The 19,731-nt window shown below is 51.1% G+C and overlaps 1 protein-coding gene across 1 annotated transcript in view; it reads left to right on the top strand.

The window, feature by feature from the left end:
• The first annotated feature begins 18,623 nt into the window (after positions 1 to 18,623).
• Positions 18,624 to 19,731, top strand: part of LOC138358730 (uncharacterized) — a 6,997-nt gene continuing 5,889 nt past the window's right edge. The window contains exon 1 of the mRNA XM_069316895.1: positions 18,624 to 18,631. Within this exon, the coding sequence (XP_069172996.1) occupies positions 18,624 to 18,631 (8 nt within the window). The remainder of the gene's footprint in view (positions 18,632 to 19,731) is intronic.

The raw sequence follows: 19,731 nt of genomic DNA on the forward strand, positions 1-19,731 counted from the left end.
GAGCTATCCAGCATGAGGCATTAACAGACAGAACGGCAGTCAGGATTGCAGAAGAGACGGCCTAGCAGGAAGGCTGTCGGCCGGCAGGGCGGGAGTCTCTGTCAACTACAGACCCCCCCCCCTCTATCCAGCTATAGGCAGAGACACTTGGTGAGTGAACAGTAAGGTGACTTGTCGTGTTTTACAAGTGTTGTGTGACGATCAGGGGCAGTCAAGTTGTAGGGTTCTCGAATTCTTGGATGATGACTCACTTTGCATATTAAACTGGAACATTTTAATTGAATTGCTAAATTATGATACTTCATGTGAAATATAATTATGAATTTATTATTTAAATTGTGTTTAACTTTGTTCCCTAGAGATTTTGAGTTGAGGTGAGAAAGCCTCTGTAGTTACTGGTTTCATGGTTTAGAATGAGTACATGATAAAGATGGGAACTACTAATAATGAACTCATGATAACATCTTTTGAGAATATTTTGATACAGACAAGTTCCATTCCTTGTCTTGTATGTAATAGTCTAGAATGGATGGTGGCAGCATTTCGTCTCCTACTATCTACTCTTCTACGTCTACATTCTACCCTTCTACTACTACTTATCTACGTCTCTCCCTCCACCCCTCTCTAAACTCTCACTTTCAGCTAATGACCCTCCTCGCTCCTCCCACCTCTCTGCCTCTCACCCCAAACCCTCACTAATTACTTCACTATTCATTCCTTTCCTCTCGTTTTTCTCTTATACGTTTGTGGCAATGATTCTGTATTCTAGAGTTCTCTCTAGAGTTTCGGGTAGCTGATCCAGTTACGACGCCTTGTAGTCTTAGTACCTAGGTAGTCAAATACCTAGGTTACAAGGTGTTGAACGAGAGAGGTTGCCTTAGGAACTCTGGAGGTGCTCTAGAATAGTTAGCTAACTGGGGACGGGATAACGGACTAGAGAGAGCTGTTTCCCCCGGCCTAGTTAGTTAACTGGGGGGGGTGGAATAATGGACAAGATAGAGTTATTTCCCCCACCCCCCGTTACAACGTGAGTACTTACGAACCTGGAGCTAGATTTACGAAGCAGTTACGCGAGTACTTACGAACCAGGGGCCAGATTTACGAAGCAGTTACGCAAGTACTTACGAACGTGTACATCTTTCCTCAATCTTTGACGGCTTTGGCTACATTTATTAAACAGTTTACAAGCATGAAAACTTGCCAATCAACTGTTGTTATTGTTATAAACAGCCTCCTGGTGCTTCCGAGCTCATTAACTGTTTAATAATTGTAAACAAAGCCGCCAAAGATTGAGAAATGATAGACAGGTTCGCAAGTGCTTGCGTAACTGCTTCGTGAATCTGGCCCCATGTCTACAAGACCTGCACTAGGAGATAACAATCTCCAATCTCACCTACAACGTCGCTTGATTAATGGATTCGACCAATCGGTAATAATGACATTTTCTATGCATCTGCTTTAAAAGATTAGGAGCGTTGCTTGGGCCCGTACGATTTGGATTAGGCAAAAGTGATTAATTTTGTTTACTTGGGCAAACGGACAGAACACTGGACACGTGATCCTGTGGTCCTGGGTTCGATTTCGGGCGCCGGCGAGAAACAATGGGCAGAGTTTCTTTTCCCCCCTGAGGCTCCTGTTACCTAGCAGTAAAATAGGTACCTGGGAGTTAGTCAGCTGTCACGGGCTGCTTCCTGGGGGTGGAGGCCTGGTCGAGGACCGGGCCGCGGGGACACTAAAGCCCCGAAATCATCTCAAGATAACCTCAAGGCGGTCATACAAAGTCTACGGGACCCACTCACCGTGTTTCACTTACTCTTAAGACGTCTCTATAACACTCCTCTAGTGTTCCTCTTACGAAGAACGTCGCTTTTCGCACGTATGGGTTACATAAGTCAAACAATTTTCGTGGTAGAAAATGGAATCGGCAGGCGAAAGAGGACGTACCGTTCCCCGTTTTCTGTTTTGGGTTCTCTGGTAGGTTAGGAGAGACTACTTTAAACTGACAGTTTTCTGGACGTTGGGAAACCTTTGAAGGATACCTGGTTGATACCTGGTTGATGGGGTTCTGGGAGTTCTTCTACTCCCCAAGCCCGGCCCGAGGCCAGGCTTGACTTGTGAGAGTTTGGTCCACCAGGCTGTTGCTTGGAGCGGCCCGCAGGCCAGGCTTGACTTGTGAGAGTTTGGTCCACCAGGCTGTTGCTTGGAGCGGCCCGAGGCCAGGCTTGACTTGTGAGAGTTTGGTCCACCAGGCTGTTGCTTGGAGCGGCCCGCAGGCCAGGCTTGACTTGTGAGAGTTTGGTCCACCAGGCTGTTGCTTGGAGCGGCCCGCAGGCCAGGCTTGACTTGTGAGAGTTTGGTCCACCAGGCTGTTGCTTGGAGCGGTCCGCAGGCCAGGCTTGACTTGTGAGAGTTTGGTCCACCAGGCTGTTGCTTGGAGCGGCGCGCAGGCCAGGCTTGACTTGTGAGAGTTTGGTCCACCAGGCTGTTGCTTGAAGCGGCCCGCAGGCCAGGCTTGACTTGTGAGAGTTTGGTCCACCAGGCTGTTGCTTGGAGCGGCCCGCAGGCCAGGCTTGACTTGTGAAAGTTTGGTCCACCAGGCTGTTGCTTGGAGCGGCCCGAGGCCAGGCTTGACTTGTGAGAGTTTGGTCCACCAGGCTGTTGCTTGGAGCGGCCCGCAGGCCAGGCTTGACTTGTGAGAGTTTGGTCCACCAGGCTGTTGCTTGGAGCGGCCCGCAGGCCAGGCTTGACTTGTGAAAGTTTGGTCCACCAGGCTGTTGCTTGGAGCGGCCCGAGGCCAGGCTTGACTTGTGAGAGTTTGGTCCACCAGGCTGTTGCTTGGAGCGGCCCGCAGGCCAGGCTTGACTTGTGAGAGTTTGGTCCACCAGGCTGTTGCTTGGAGCGGCCCGCAGGCCCACATAACACAGCGGTAACCTCAAACTCAAAGCGGGTCACACAAGATGGAAGGATCTGTGCCATAGGGAAAGAGAACAGAAAAATCTGGTGCTAAAGAAGGGTTTACAGCTGCCCAAACCTGCAGCAGCTGCAGTTGACAGATGGCGCAGCTCATCTTGTGGAAGTCAATAGCCGCCAGGCAAAACAGACAAGTCTATAACAGCTGTTACTAGGGGAAAAAGACGGAGTAACGTCAGTATTTTGACGTTATTTTGACCCATTTTCCCCACACACATGACCCATTCTTCCCCACACACATGACCCATTCTTCCCCACACACATGACCCGCACTGCACCGCCAGAAAACCACACACACCTGAGACATGTGGCTACACACATGACCCCTGTGTAAGGGACTATTTCCTCCTACACTGAATATCTTCTATTATTATTATGGGGGTTCATCAATTACTGACAAGCGTGAGGGACGAGTGACGTGGACCCCAGGCCGTCAGTGACGAGTGACGTGGACCCCAGGCCGTCAGTGACGAGTGACGTGGACCCCAGGCCGTCAGTGACGAGTGACGTGGACCCCAGGCCGTCAGGGACGAGTGACGTGGACCCCAGGCCGTCAGTGACGAGTGACGTGGACCCCAGGCCGTCAGTGACGAGTGACGTGAACCCCAGGCCGTCAGGGACGAGTGACGTGGACCCCAGGCCGTCAGTGACGAGTGACGTGGACCCCAGGCCGTCAGTGACGAGTGACGTGGACCCCAGGCCGTCAGAGACGAATGACGTGGACCCCAGGCCGTCAGGGACGAATGACGTGGACCCCGGGCCACTCGTCCCCTCACAGCAACAGTAGTTCAACTTTATCCTGGCCTTGAAGACGCTACTGGGGGAGTTTCCCCTACCACCCCTTCCCTACCAGAGCCCCCTTCCTTCCCTTTCTCCCTCCTACCTTCCTTCCCTCCCTATTTCCCTCCCTTCCCTACTCCCCTGCCATGAGGCCGGGCGGCGCTAGTGATGGAGGGGACAAACGTGACTCCACAGCCGGCTAGGGGAAGATTATGGAGGGCGGCGGGGAAACTTCCCCGCCGCCTTCCCGCCATACTGAGACCTCTGCTGGCGGCGACGGAGAGGCGGGAAACTTCCCCGCTGCTCTCCCCCGCCTCCTGTGTAAGCTACAGTCCTGGTGTAGCTGCCTAGTGTAGTCTACAGTCCTGGTGTAGCTGCCTAGTGTAGTCTACAGTCCTGGTGTAGCTGCCTAGTGTAGTCTACAGTCCTGGTGTAGCTGCCTAGTGTAGTCTACAGTCCTGGTGTAGCTGCCTAGTGTAGTCTACAGTCCTGGTGTAGCTGCCTAGTGTAGTCTACAGTCCTGGTGTAGCTGTCTAGTGTAGTCTACAGTCCTGGTGTAGCTGTCTAGTGTAGTCTACAGCCTGGTGTAGCTGCCTAGTGTAGTCTACAGTCTGGTGTAGCTGCCTAGTGTAGTCTACAGTCTGGTGTAGCTGCCTAGTGTAGTCTACAGCCTGGTGTAGCTGCCTAGTGTAGTCTACAGTCTGGTGTAGCTGCCTAGTGTAGTCTACAGTCTGGTGTAGCTACCTAGTGTAGTCTACAGTCCTGGTGTAGCCGCCTAGTGTAGTCTACAGTCCTGGTGTAGCTGCCTAGTGTAGTCTACAGTCCTGGTGTAGCTGCCTAGTGTAGTCTACAGTCCTGGTGTAGCTGCCTAGTGTAGTCTACAGTCCTGGTGTAGCTGTCTAGTTTAGTCTACAGTCTGGTGTAGCTGTCTAGTGTAGTCTACAGTCTGGTGTAGCTGCCTAGTGTAGTCTACAGTCCTGGTGTAGCTGCCTAGTGTAGTCTACAGTCCTGGTGTAGCTGCCTAGTGTAGTCTACAGTCTGGTGTAGCTGTCTAGTGTAGTCTACAGTCTGGTGTAGCTGTCTAGTGTAGTCTACAGTCCAGGTGTAGCTGTCTAGTGTAGTCTACAGTCTGGTGTAGCCGCCTAGTGTAGTCTAGTCCTGGTGTAGCTGCCTAGTGTAGTCTACAGTCTGGTGTAGCTGTCTAGTGTAGTCTACAGTCCTGGTGTAGCTGCCTAGTGTAGTCTACAGTCTGGTGTAGCTGTCTAGTGTAGTCTACAGTCCTGGTGTAGCTGTCTAGTGTAGTCTACAGTCCTGGTGTAGCTGCCTAGTGTAGTCTACAGTCCTGGTGTAGCCGCCAAGTGTAGTCTACAGTCTGGTGTAGCTGCCTAGTGTAGTCTACAGTCTGGTGTAGCTGTCTAGTGTAGTCTACAGTCCTGGTGTAGCTGTCTAGTGTAGTCTACAGTCCTGGTGTAGCCGCCTAGTGTAGTCTACAGTCTGGTGTAGCTGCCTAGTGTAGTCTACAGTCTGGTGTAGCTGTCTAGTGTAGTCTACAGTCTGGTGTAGCTGTCTAGTGTAGTCTACAGTCTGGTGTAGCTGTCTAGTGTAGTCTACAGTCCTGGTGTAGCTGTCTAGTGTAGTCTACAGTCTGGTGTAGCTGCCTAGTGTAGTCTACAGTCTGGTGTAGCTGCCTAATGTAGTCTACAGTCTGGTGTAGCTGCCTAGTGTAGTCTACAGTCTGGTGTAGCTGCCTAGTGTAGGCTACAGTCCTGGTGTAGCTGTCTAGTGTAGTCTACAGTCCTGGTGTAGCTGTCTAGTGTAGGCTACAGTCCTGGTGTAGCTGTCTAGTGTAGGCTACAGTCCTGGTGTAGCTGTCTAGTGTAGTCTACAGTCTGGTGTAGCCGCCTAGTGTAGTCTACAGTCCTGGTGTAGCTGCCTAGTGTAGTCTACAGTCCTGGTGTAGCTGCCTAGTGTAGTCTACAGTCTGGTGTAGCTGTCTAGTGTAGTCTACAGTCCTGGTGTAGCTGTCTAGTGTAGTCTACAGTCCTGGTGTAGCTGTCTAGTGTAGTCTACAGTCCTGGTGTAGCTGTCTAGTGTAGGCTACAGTCCTGGTGTAGCTGTCTAGTGTAGTCTACAGTCCTGGTGTAGCTGCCTAGTGTAGTCTACAGTCTGGTGTAGCCGCCTAGTGTAGTCTACAGTCCTGGTGTAGCTGCCTAGTGTAGTCTACAGTCTGGTGTAGCCGCCTAGTGTAGTCTACAGTCCTGGTGTAGCTGTCTAGTGTAGTCTACAGTCCTGGTGTAGCTGTCTAGTGTAGTCTACAGTCCTGGTGGAGCTGTCTAGTGTAGGCTACAGTCCTGGTGTAGCTGCCTAGTGTAGTCTACAGTCCTGGTGTAGCTGTCTAGTGTAGGCTACAGTCCTGGTGTAGCTGCCTAGTGTAGTCTACAGTCTGGTGTAGCTGTCTAGTGTAGTCTACAGTCTGGTGTAGCTGCCTAGTGTAGTCTACAGTCCTGGTGTAGCTGTCTAGTGTAGTCTACAGTCCTGGTGTAGCCGCCTAGTGTAGTCTACAGTCTGGTGTAGCTGTCTAGTGTAGTCTACAGTCTGGTGTAGCCGCCTAGTGTAGTCTACAGTCTGGTGTAGCTGTCTAGTGTAGTCTACAGTCCTGGTGTAGCCGCCTAGTGTAGTCTACAGTCTGGTGTAGCCGCCTAGTGTAGTCTACAGTCTGGTGTAGCCGCCTAGTGTAGTCTACAGTCTGGTGTAGCCGCCTAGTGTAGTCTACAGTCTGGTGTAGCCGCCTAGTGTAGTCTACAGTCTGGTGTAGCCGCCTAGTGTAGTCTACAGTCTGGTGTAGCCGCCTAGTGTAGTCTACAGTCTGGTGTAGCCGCATGAGCTGAGAGTTGTAGGCGTATAACTGAGAGGCATGAGCTACGAGGAAAGGCTACGAGAGCTAAACCTCTCGTCCCTGGGAGACAGAAAAGTAAGGGGAGACATGATCACTACCTACAAAATCCTCAGGGGGAATTGACAGGGTGGACAAAGACGAACTATTTACCACGGGTGGGACACGAACAAGGGGACACAGGTGGAAACTGAGTACCCAAATGAGCCATAGAGATATCAGAAAGAACTTTTTTAGTGTCAGAGTGGTTGACAAATGGAATGCATTAGGAAGTGATGTGGTGGAGGCTGACTCCATACACAGTTTCAAGTGTAGATATGATAGAGCCCAATAGGCTCAGGAACCTGTATACCTGTTGATTGACAGTTGAGAGGCGGGACCAAAGAGTCAGAGCTCAACCCCCGCAAGCACAACTAGGTGAGTACACACAGTCTTCATGCTCCAGGGACGATGTAAAGGTTTCGTAAGGTATTTACTTGAAGAATGACATAACGAGTTATTATAGGACAACGACCTTGTTCTCTAGCGGTGAATAACAGTAAATACTTTGTCTTTTATCTATCTATTGTATGACACAGGAGGTGACACATGGGCCTCGTGTATATTGTATGACACAGGAGGTGACACATGGGCCACGTGTATATTGTATGACACAGGAGGTGACACATGGGCCACGTGTATATTGTATGACACAGGTGTGACACATGGGCCACGTGTATATTGTATGACACAGGTGTGACACATGGGCCTCGTGTATATTGTATGACACAGGAGGTGACACATGGGCCACGTGTATATTGTATGACACAGGAGGTGACACATGGGCCACGTGTATATTGTATGACACAGGAGGTGACACATGGGCCACGTGTATATTGTATGACACAGGTGTGACACATGGGCCACGTGTATATTGTATGACACAGGTGTGACACATGGGCCTCGTGTATATTGTATGACACAGGAGGTGACACATGGGCCACGTGTATATTGTATGACACAGGAGGTGACACATGGGCCACGTGTATATTGCATGACACAGGTGTGACACATGGGCCACGTGTATATTGTATGACACAGGAGGTGACACATGGGCCACGTGTATATTGTATGACACAGGTGTGACACATGGGCCTCGTGTCACGTGTATATTGTATGACACAGGTGTGACACATGGGCCACGTGTATATTGTATGACACAGGTGTGACACATGGGCCTCGTGTATATTGTATGACACAGGAGGTGACACATGGGCCACGTGTATATTGTATGACACAGGTGACACATGGGCCACGTGTATATTGTATGACACAGGTGTGACACATGGGCCTCGTGTCACGTGTATGTTGTATGACACAGGTGTGACACATGGGCCTCGTGTATATTGTATGACACAGGTGTGACACATGGGCCTCGTGTATATTGTATGACACAGGTGTGACACATGGGCCTCGTGTATATTGTATGACACAGGTGTGACACATGGGCCTCGTGTATATTGTATGACACAGGAGGTGACACATGGGCCACGTGTATATTGTATGACACAGGTGTGACACATGGGCCACGTGTATATTGTATGACACAGGAGGTGACACATGGGCCACGTGTATATTGTATGACACAGGTGTGACACATGGGCCTCGTGTCACGTGTATGTTGTATGACACAGGTGTGACACATGGGCCTCGTGTCACGTGTATGTTGTATGACACAGGTGTGACACATGGGCCACGTGTATATTGTATGACACAGGAGGTGACACATGGGCCACGTGTATATTGTATGACACAGGTGTGACACATGGGCCACGTGTATATTGTATGACACAGGTGTGACACATGGGCCACGTGTATATTGTATGACACAGGTGTGACACATGGGCCTCGTGTATATTGTATGACACAGGTGTTACACATGGGCCACGTGTATATTGTATGACACAGGAGGTGACACATGGGCCTCGTGTATATTGTATGACACAGGTGTGACACATGGGCCTCGTGTCACGTGTATGTTGTATGACACAGGTGTGACACATGGGCCTCGTGTCACGTGTATGTTGTATGACACAGGTGTGACACATGGGCCTCGTGTCACGTGTATGTTGTATGACACAGGTGACACATGGGCCTCGTGTCACGTGTATGTTGTATGACACAGGAGGTGACACATGGGCCTCGTGTATGTTGTATGACACAGGAGGTGACACATGGGCCTCGTGTATGTTGTATGACACAGGAGGTGACACATGGGCCACGTGTATGTTGTATGACACAGGAGGTGACACATGGGCCTCGTGTATGTTGTATGACACAGGAGGTGACACATGGGGCGGGAAAGCCCTGATCAATAGAGCTATGAGGGAAGGTTGCGGAAGTAGCCACCATTACTGACCAGCCAAGCAAGGTAATCGATGGGGACACTCACCCTCACTGTCCCTCACTGTCCCTCACACTGTCCCTCACACTGTCCCTCACTGTCCCTCACTGTCCCTCACTCTGTCCCTCACTGTCCCTCACTGTCCCTCACACTGTCCCTCACTGTCCCTCACTGTCCCTCACTGTCCCTCACTGTCCCTCATACTGTCCCTCACTGTCCCTCACTGTCCCTCATTGTCCCTCACTGTCCCTCACTGTCCCTCACTGTCCCTCACTCTGTCCCTCACTCTGTCCCTCACTCTGTCCCTCATACTGTCCCTCATACTGTCTCTCACTGTCCCTCACTCTGTCCCTCACTGTCCCTCACTGTCCCTCACTCTGTCCCTCACTGTCCCTCACTCTGTCCCTCACTCTGTCCCTCATACTGTCTCTCACTGTCCCTCACTGTCCCTCACTGTCCCTCACTCTGTCCCTCACTCTGTCCCTCACTGTCCCTCACTCTGTCCCTCACTGTCCCTCACTCTGTCCCTCACTCTGTCCCTCACTCTGTCCCTCACTGTCCCTCACTCTGTCCCTCACTGTCCCTCACTCTGTCCCTCACTGTCCCTCACTCTGTCCCTCACTCTGTCCCTCACTCTGTCCCTCACTCTGTCCCTCACTGTCCCTCACTGTCCCTCACTGTCCCTCACTCTGTCCCTCACTCTGTCCCTCACTCTGTCCCTCACTCTGTCCCTCACTCTGTCCCTCACTCTGTCCCTCATACTGTCTCTCACTGTCCCTCATACTGTCTCTCAGACCGTCCCTCCCTCCGACCCTCAGCCGGTCGGCCGAGCGGACAGCATGCTGGACTTGTAATCCTGTGGTCCCGGGTTCGATCCCGGGCGCCGGCGAGATACAATGGGCAGAGTTTCTTTCACCCTATGCCCCTGTTACCTAGCAGTAAATAGGTACCTGGGTGTTAGTCAGCTGTCACGGGCTGCTTCCTGGGGGTGGAGGCCTGGTCGAGGACCGGGCCGCGGGGTCACTAAAGCCCCGAAATCATCTCAAGATAACCTAATGGAACTGCTTTTCAATGGAGCAGTGTTGCACATCCTGCCATAGCTTCTTGAGGTTATCTTGAGATCTTATCTTGAGATTATCTAGCTTGTCTAATATGATGTTATTTCTGAGTGCACATTTGGTACCTTCTAGTGTTGACCAGACCACACACTAGAAGGTGAAGGGACGACGACGTTCATATGCATATGAACGACGTTCATATGCATATGTTCATACGGTCGGGGATTGAACGCCGACCTGCATGAAGCGAGACCGTAGCTCTACCATCCAGCCTATGCAACCCGTCCACGGACCAAGTCCATTCCATCCAGCGGTCGACCCCACAGACGCATTCAACAATTTTAACATTCTGTTCATTTAAAAGTGAAATTTTCTCAAATATAAATAGATATTTTATATATATAAACATATTGTGCATATTTAGGCACTGGTTAGGTTAGGTGTTTAGGTTCTGTTGGCGAGTATTTGTAGTACGTGGGTGAAGCATTTACAGCGTTGTGGTTCGAACACAAGTCGTCAGTGAAGCACTTGTTCCAAAAGTGTTCGAACGTCAGCAGTTGTGAGTCGTGTGTAAACCGTTTTCAGTCATAAACACCTGGGGGTTGGCGGCTGGATTAACGAGCTTGGATCTTAGTATGCGAGAACGGGTTGTTTACAACAGCCCGTCCTCCAAAGACCCAAAAGGCCATTCCATCCACCCGCCAACCCCCAGGTGTTTATGACTGAAAACGGTTTACACACGACTCACAACTGCTGACGTTCGAACACTTTTGGAACAAGTGCTTCACTGACGACTTGTGTTCGAACCACAATGCTGTAAATGCTTCACCCACGTACTACAAATAATCGCCAACAGAACCTAAACACCTAACCTAACCTATGCCTATATATGCACAATATGTGTACCATTATCTACAGCATGCACAAACTAGGTTTAGGTCAGGTGTTGTAAAATATTGCTGGACCAACCGGGCTGTGATGGGTATGTGGGCCTGCGGGCCGCTCCAAGCAACAGCCTGGTGGACCAAACTCTCACAAGTCAAGCCTGGCCTGCGGGCCGCTCCAAGCAACAGCCTGGTGGACCAAACTCTCACAAGTCAAGCCTGGCCTGCGGGCCGCTCCAAGCAACAGCCTGGTGGACCAAACTCTCACAAGTCAAGCCTGGCCTCGGGCCGCTCCAAGCAACAGCCTGGTGGACCAAACTCTCACAAGTCAAGCCTGGCCTCGGGTCGCTCCAAGCAACAGCCTGGTGGACCAAACTCTCACAAGTCAAGCCTGGCCTGCGGGCCGCTCCAAGCAACAGCCTGGTGGACCAAACTCTCACAAGTCAAGCCTGGCCTGCGGGCCGCTCCAAGCAACAGCCTGGTGGACCAAACTCTCACAAGTCAACACCACCACACACGGCCAGGAACATGATAGGATGGATTATGAGAACGTTCACATCCAGAGACCCCACAACAGTGCTAATAATATTTAAATCACTGATGTTGTCCCGTCTTGAGTATTGCTCGGTACTCACTACTCACAGAGCGGGAGAGATCTCTGAATTAGAGGGAATACACAATGGGCTTCTGGGAGTACAAGAACTCCCAGAATCCACTCCAGGTAGTGGCCTCAAATAGAGAAAATTCTAACATAAATGGTCCAAGAACTTCTAAGAATTAGGGACTAAGAAAACTTCAAGAAGTTCAAGTTCGAGTTCAAGAAGGAAGTTGACAAAGAGCTAAGGCTCCGTGAGTATCTATGTCATACATGGTTATCTTCAGAGAGGTTATCTTGAGATGATTTCGGGGCTTTAGTGTCCCCGGCCGGTCGGCCGAGTGGACAGCACGCGGGACTTGTGATCCTGTGGTCCTGGGTTCGATCCCAGGCGCCGGTGAGAAACAATGGGCAGAGTTTCTTTCACCCTATGCCCCTGTTACCTAGCAGTAAAAATAGGTACCTGGGTGTTAGTCAGCTGTCACGGGCTGCTTCCTGGGGGTGGAGGCCTGGTCGAGGACTGGGGCCTCGGGGACACTAAAGCCCCGAAATCATCTCAAGATAACCTCCCCGAGGCCCCGGTTCTCGACCAGGCCTCCACCCCCAGGAAGCAGCCCGTGACAGCTGACTAACACCCAGGTACCTATTTTACTGCTATGCAACAGGGGCATAGGGTGAAAGAAACTCTGCCCATTGTTTCTCACCGGCGCCTGGGATCGAACCCAGGACCACAGGATCACAAGTTTAGCGTGCTGTCCGCTCGGCCGACCGGCTCCCCGTACCCAAGTTGGACTGCGGGCCGCGGGCACCAATCACCTAATTGATCACAATCACCCTCAAACCATTTTCAGAGAGCGGATCATACCTGGATCATACCTGGATGGGGTTCTGCGAGTTCTTCTACTCCCCGAGCCCGCCCTGAGGCCAGGCTTTAGCTCTGAGACCCCTGGCACAGGAGCAGGAGGACTAGAAGTCGGGGCAGATGCAGGAGGAAGGGGCGTAGAACTACAAGAGGAGGAGGAGGAGGGAAGATAAGGAAAGGGAATGAGTAAGGAGGAGGAGGAGGGAAGATAAGGAAAGGGAATGAGTAAGGAGGAAGAGGAAGGAGAGTAGGGGAAGCGGAGGAGAGTAGAGGGTGGCCGCTACACGGAAGTGTCCTACACAACCATACTAAAGCTGATGGATTGTTGTCCTGCTTGGGGGGGGGAGGGTGGGGGGAGAGGGGTAGAGAGGGGGAGAGAGGGGTAGGGAGGGAGGGAGGGAGGGAGGGAGGGGGAGGGGGAGAGAGAGAGAGAAACAGAGTGAGAGGGGTAGGGAGAGAGGTTATCTCGGGGCTCAGCATCCCCGCGGCCCGGTCCTCGACCAGGCCTCATTATTGTTACACACCCCTCAGGAAGCAGCCCGTAGCAGCTGTCTAACTCCCAGGTACCTATTTACTACTAGGTGAACAGAGGCATCAGAGGTGAAAGAAACTCTGCCCATTTGTTTCCGCCTCCACCGGGGATCGAACCCGGAACCTCAGGACTACGAATCCTGAGCGTAGAGCAAGGGAATTGTTCAGGGAAAAGCGCCAAGCCATTACCACTATATAGCATTAAGCAAGGGGGTCAGGATAAGGATTTGGGATGGGACGGAGGGGAAGGAATGGTGCCCAACCACTCGTAGAAGGTCGGGGATTGAACGCCGACCTGCATGAAGCGTGACCGTCGCTCTACCGTCTTCACTCTTCACTCTTCAAATTTCACTCTTCAGTAACCAGAAAGAGATTAGCATAGCATACCTGGGGCCAGATTCACGAAGCAGTTACGCAAGCACTTACGGACCTGGGGCTAGATTCACGTAGCAGTTACGCAAGCACTTACGGACCTGGGGCTAGATTCACGTAGCAGTTACGCAAGCACTTACGGACCTGGGGCTAGATTCACGTAGCAGTTACGCAAGCACTTACGAACCTGGGGTCAGATTCACGAAGCAGTTACGCAAGCACTTACGGACCTGGGGCCAGATTCACGAAGCAGTTACGCAAGCACTTACGAACCTGGGGCCAGATTCATGAAGCAGTTACGCAAGCACTTGCGTAACCTGTCCATCTTTTCTCAATCTTTGGCGGCTTTGTTTACAATTATTAAACAGTTAATGAGCTCGGAAGCACCAGGAGGCTGTTTATAACAATAACAACAGTTGATTGGCAAGTTTTCATGCTTGTAAACTGTTTAATAAATGTAACCAAAGCCGTCAAAGATTGAGGAAAGATGTACACGTTCGTAAGTACTTGCGTAACTGCTTCGTGAATCTGGCCCCAGGTTCGTTAAGTACTTGCGTAACTGCTTCGTGAATCTGGCCCCAGGTCCGTAAGTGCTTGCGTAACTGCTTCGTGAATCTGGCCCCAGGTTCGTAGGTGCTTGCATAATTGCTACGTGAATCTGGCCCCAGGTTCGTAAGTGCTTGCGTAACTGCTACGTGAATCTGGCCCCAGGTTCGTAAGTGCTTGCGTAACTACTTCGTGAATCTGGCCCCCTGGGTGCTTGCGTAACTGCTTCGTGAATCTAGCCCCAGGTCCGTAAGTGCTTGCGTAACGGCTACGTGAATCTGGCCCCAGGTCCGTAAGTGCTTGCGTAACTGCTTCGTGAATCTGGCCCCAGGTCCGTAAGTGCTTGCGTAACTGCTTCGTGAATCTGGCCCCCTGGAGTAGTGAGAAGGGTTTGGAAGGAGGAAGAGGACTAGGTAGAGGAAGAGGTGGATAGGGATGGAGAGAGGGGTGGATAGGGGAAGGGGGGGGGAGGGGCAGAGAGGGGGGATGGGGCCGGGGGGGGGGGGGAGTCTGCTACCCAGGAAGGCCATTGTATAGACACAGCTGTTGAAAGGTATGAAAGATGAATATCTCTCTTGAAGAGTAACCATCTGTTCTCTACCCCCTACTTCCCTCCTCCCTGAGCCGTCCAGGGCCTCCCTACACACACACACACACACACACACACACACACACACACACACACACACACACACACACACACACACACACACACAACCGGTAGGAACCTGTACACCAGTTGATTGATCTGTTGAGAGGCGGGACCAAAGAGCCAAAGCTCAACCCCCGCACGCACAAATAGGTGAGTACACACACACACACAGGTGACACAGATTAAGCAAGAAAGAGAGGGCTGGGCGGACTGCATTTTCTTGGATTGTCGGAAAGCCTTTGACACAGTACCGCATAAGAGGCTGGTACATAAGCTGGAGAGACAGGCAGGTGTAGCTGGTAAGGTGCTCCAGTGGATAAGGGAGTATCTAAGCAATAGGAAGCAGAGAGTTACGGTGAGGGGTGAGACCTCCGATTGGCGTGAAGTCACCAGTGGAGTCCCACAGGGCTCTGTACTCGGTCCTATCTTGTTTCTGATATATGTAAATGATCTCCCGGAGGGTATCGATTCATTTCTCTCAATGTTTGCGGACGATGCTAAAATTATGAGAAGGATTAAAACAGAAGAGGACTGTTTGAGGCTTCAAGAAGACCTAGACAAGCTGAAGGAATGGTCGAACAAATGGTTGTTAGAGTTTAACCCAACCAAATGTAATGTAATGAAGATAGGTGTAGGGAGCAGGAGGCCAGATACAAGGTATCATCTGGGAGAGGAAATTCTTCAGGAGTCAGAGAAGGAAAAAGACTTGGGGGTTGATATCACGCCAGACCTGTCTCCTGCAGCACATATCAAGCGGATAACATCAGCGGCATATGCCAGGCTGGCCAACATACGAACGGCATTCAGAAACTTGTGTAAAGAATCATTCAGAACTTTGTATACCACATATGTCAGGCCAATCCTGGAGTATGCAGCCCCAGCATGGAGTCCATATCTAGTCAAGGATAAGACTAAACTGGAAAAGGTTCAAAGGTTTGCCACCAGACTAGTACCCGAGCTGAGAGGTATGAGCTACGAGGAGAGACTACGGGAATTAAACCTCACTTCGCTGGAAGACAGAAGAGTTAGGGGGGACATGATCACCACATTCAAGATTCTGAAGGGGATTGATAGGGTAGATAAAGACAGTCTATTTAACACAAGGGGAACACGCACAAGGGGACACAGGTGGAAACTGAGTGCCCAAATGAGCCACAGAGATATTAGAAAGAACTTTTTTAGTGTCAGAGTGGTTGACAAATGGAATGCATTAGGAAGTGATGTGGTGGAGGCTGACTCCATACACAGTTTCAAGTGTAGATATGATAGAGCCCAATAGGCTCATGAATCTGTACACCTGTTGGTTGACGGTTGAGAGGCGGGACCAAAGAGCCAGAGCTCAACCCCCGCAAAACACAACTAGGTGAGTACAGGGGCCTCGTAGCCTGGTAGATAGCGCGCAGGACTCGTAATTCTGTGGCGCGGGTTCGATTCCCGCACGAGGCAGAAACAAATGGGCAAAGTTTCTTTCACCCTAAGTGCCCCTGTTACCTAGCAGTAAATAGGTACCTGGGAGTTAGTCAGCTGTCACGGGCTGCTTCCTGGTGTGTGTGTGTGTGTGTGTGTGTGTGTGTGTGTGTGTGTGTGTGTGTGTGTGTGTGTGTGTGTGTGTGTGTGTGTGTGTGTGTGTGGTGTGGAGAAAAAAAAAGTAGTTAGTAAAACAGTTGATTGACAGTTGAGAGGCGGGCCGAAAGAGCAAAGCTCAACCCCGCAAAAACACAAACTAGTAAACACACACACACACACACACACACACACACACACACACACACACACACACACACACACACACACACACACACACACACACACACACGCACGCACGCACACGCCAGAGTGGTTGACAAATGGAATGCAATTAGGCAGTGATGTGGTGGAGGCTGACTCCATACACAGTTTTCAAGTGTAGATATGATAGAGCCCAATAGGCTCAGGAACCTGTACACCAGTTGATTGACAGTTGAGAGGCGGGACCAAAGAGCCAGAGCTCAATCCCCGCATTTGTACTCACAAATAGGCGAGTACACACGTTCAGAGGTATGCCACTAGACTAGTCCCAGAACTAAGAGGCATGAGTTACGAGGAAAGGCTGCGTGAGATTGCACTTTACGACACTGGAAGACAGAAGAGTAAGGAGAGACATGATCACTACCTACAAAATTCTCAAGAGGAATTGACAGGGTAGATAAGGATAAAACTATTCAACACGAGTGGGACGCGAACAAGGAGACACAGATGGAAACTGAGTACCCAAATGAGCCACAGGGACGTTAGAAAGAACTTTTTAGTGTCAGAGTAGTTAACAGGTGGAATGCATTAGGAAGTGATGTGGTGGAGGCCGACTCCATACACAGTTTCAAATGTAGATATGATAGAGCCCAATAGGCTCAGGAACCTGTACACCTGTTGATTGACGGTTGAGAGGCGGGACCAAAAAGCCAGAGCTCAACCCCCGCAAGCACAAGGTTGAGAAACACAGATGTGTTCCTTAGGGGAGGGTTATAACGTTCTCTCTTGAACACCGTGCCCAACCACTTGGGCTGGACGGTAGAGCGAGTCTTGCTTCATGCAGGTCGGCGTTCAATCCCCCGACCGTCAACAAATGATTGGGCACCATTCCTTACCCTCCGTCCCATCCCAAATCCTTATCCTGACCCCTTCCAAGTGCTATATAGTCACTATGAAAATGTTGGCCCTAACTGGTTGGATTTACATACTAATTATATGCGAGGAGCAGAACACGGGGAAGCTTTCTTTAGCACAGCCTGTAACATGCCTGCTTGATGGGGTTCTGGGAGTTCTTCTACTGCCCAAGCCCGGCGCTGACTGTGTGTGTTTGGTCCACCAGGCTGTTGCTTGGAGCGGCCCGCAGGCCCACATACCCACCACAGCCCGGTTGGTCCAGCACTCCTTGAAGAAAACAATCTAGTTTTCCTCTTGAAGATGTCCACGGTTGGTCCGGCAATATTTCTTATGCTCGCTGGGAGGACGTTGAACAACCGCGGACCTCTACTATTAACTGCGCTTGGACTCGATTTTATTTGATTGACTGTTACTCTTTGTGTTCTGTTCGACAGGAAACTGAGTATCCAGCGTCCTGCTTTACCAGTTATACCCATTGACCTTATTTTGTGTGCTATCACTCCATGGTCACATTTGTCGAATGCCTTTATGAAATCCGTGTATACCACATCTGCATTCTGTTTTTCTTCTAATGTCTCAGTGATTTTGTCGTAGTGGTCAAGTAGCTGTGAGAGGCACGATCTTCCCACTCTAAATCCATGTTGGCCTGGGTTGTGGAGGTCATTGGTCTCCATGTTGGCCTGGGTTGTGGAGGTCATTGGTCTCCATGAAACTAGTGACCTGACTCCTGATCACTCTCTCAAATACTTTTATTATGTGGGACGTTAGTGCAACTGGTCTATAATTCTTTGCCACTGGGAGGGGACCACGCAGCCAGGGTAGGGACACACCCCAACATGGGAGGGTAGGACCACACACCCCAACATGGGAGGGTAGGACCACACACCCCAACATGGGAGGGTAGGACCACACACCCAACATGGGAGGGTAGGACAACACACACCCCAACATAGGAGGGTAGCACCACACACCCCAACATGGGAGGGTAGGACCACACACACCCCAACATAGGAGGGTAGCAAACACACCCCAACATGGGAGGGTAGGACCACACACCCCAACATGGGAGGGTAGGACCACACATCCCAACATGGGGGGTAGGACCACACATCCCAACATGGGAGGGTAGGACCACACACCCCAACATGGGAGGGTAGGACCACACACCCCAACATGGGAGGGTAGGACCACACACCCCAACATGGGAGGGTAGGACAACACACACCCCAACATAGGAGGGTAGGACCACACACCCCAACATAGGGGGTAGGACCACACACCCCAACATAGGAGGGTAGGACCACACACCCCAACATAGGAGGGTAGGACCACACACCCCAACATAGGAGGGTAGGACCACACACCCCAACATGGGAGGGTAGGACCACACACCCCAACATGGGAGGGTAGGACCACACACCCCAACATAGGAGGGTAGGACCACACACCCCAACATGGGAGGGTAGGACCACACACCCCAACATGGGAAGCCACCAAGCATGTCCACTTTAAAAGTGACAGCTTAGCGAGGCCGGTGTAGCACGCCTGGTATAAATTCACAATCCGCTTAGTATCAGGAGTGGATAAACTGGCTGCGTATTACGTCAAGCAGCCGAGTCAATGTATTCCTCGCCTTACCGAACCTCGGTTCCGGGTTCGATCCCCGGTGGAGGCGGAAACAAATGGGCAGAGTTTCTTTCACCCTGATGCCCTTGTTCACCTAGTAGTAAACAGATACCTGGGAGTTAGCCAGCTGTTACCGGCTGTTTCCTGGGGGGGGGGTGTTTATGAAAAAAAAATTAGTTAGTAGTTAGTAACAGTTTATTGAGAGTTGAGAGGCGGGCCAACTAGGTGAATACACCCCCAGGAAGCAGCCCGTAGCAGCTGTCTAACTCACATCAGGTACCTATTTAATGCTAGGTGAACAGGTGCATGAGGGTAAAAGCAACTCTGTCCATTTCTTTCCGCCTGCGTTTGGGGATCGATCCCCTACCCTTAGGACTACGAATCCCGAGCGCTGTCCACTCAGCCGTCAGGCCCCACTAGAGAGAGTATATTGAGAACAGTAAAGTACAAGCAGAGGTACACTTTTGTAATAGAGCGACAGAATAGAATTAGAGGGGGGGGGGGGGGGGGAATCGTGCCAGAGGATGCAGGAGCGGGCCGCTGCAAGCAACAGCCTGTTGGACCAAGTTATCACAAGTCAAGCCGGGCCTCGGGCCGTGCTCGGGGAGTAGAAGTCTCACAAGACTCTCCAGGAATTCTCCAAGTACCGTATCTTGCATCAGTCATCCAATGTTTACACAAACCCCAGTTATTCTTCAGTGTCAGAGCAAAACCAACAACAGCAGCAACAGCAGGAGCAGCAGTAGGAACAGCAGCAGCAGCAGTAGCAGCAGTAGTAGTAACAACAGCAGCAGCAGCAACAGCAGGAGCAGCAGTAGGAACAGCAGCAGCAGCAGCAGCAGCAGCAGTAGTAGTAACAACAGCAGCAGCAGGCAGTAGTAACAGCAGCAGCAGCAGCAGGAGCAGCAGTAGTAACACAGCAGGAGGCAGCAGCAG

This window comes from Procambarus clarkii, chromosome 85 (assembly GCF_040958095.1).
Source record: "Procambarus clarkii isolate CNS0578487 chromosome 85, FALCON_Pclarkii_2.0, whole genome shotgun sequence".
NCBI lineage: Eukaryota > Metazoa > Arthropoda > Malacostraca > Decapoda > Cambaridae > Procambarus > Procambarus clarkii.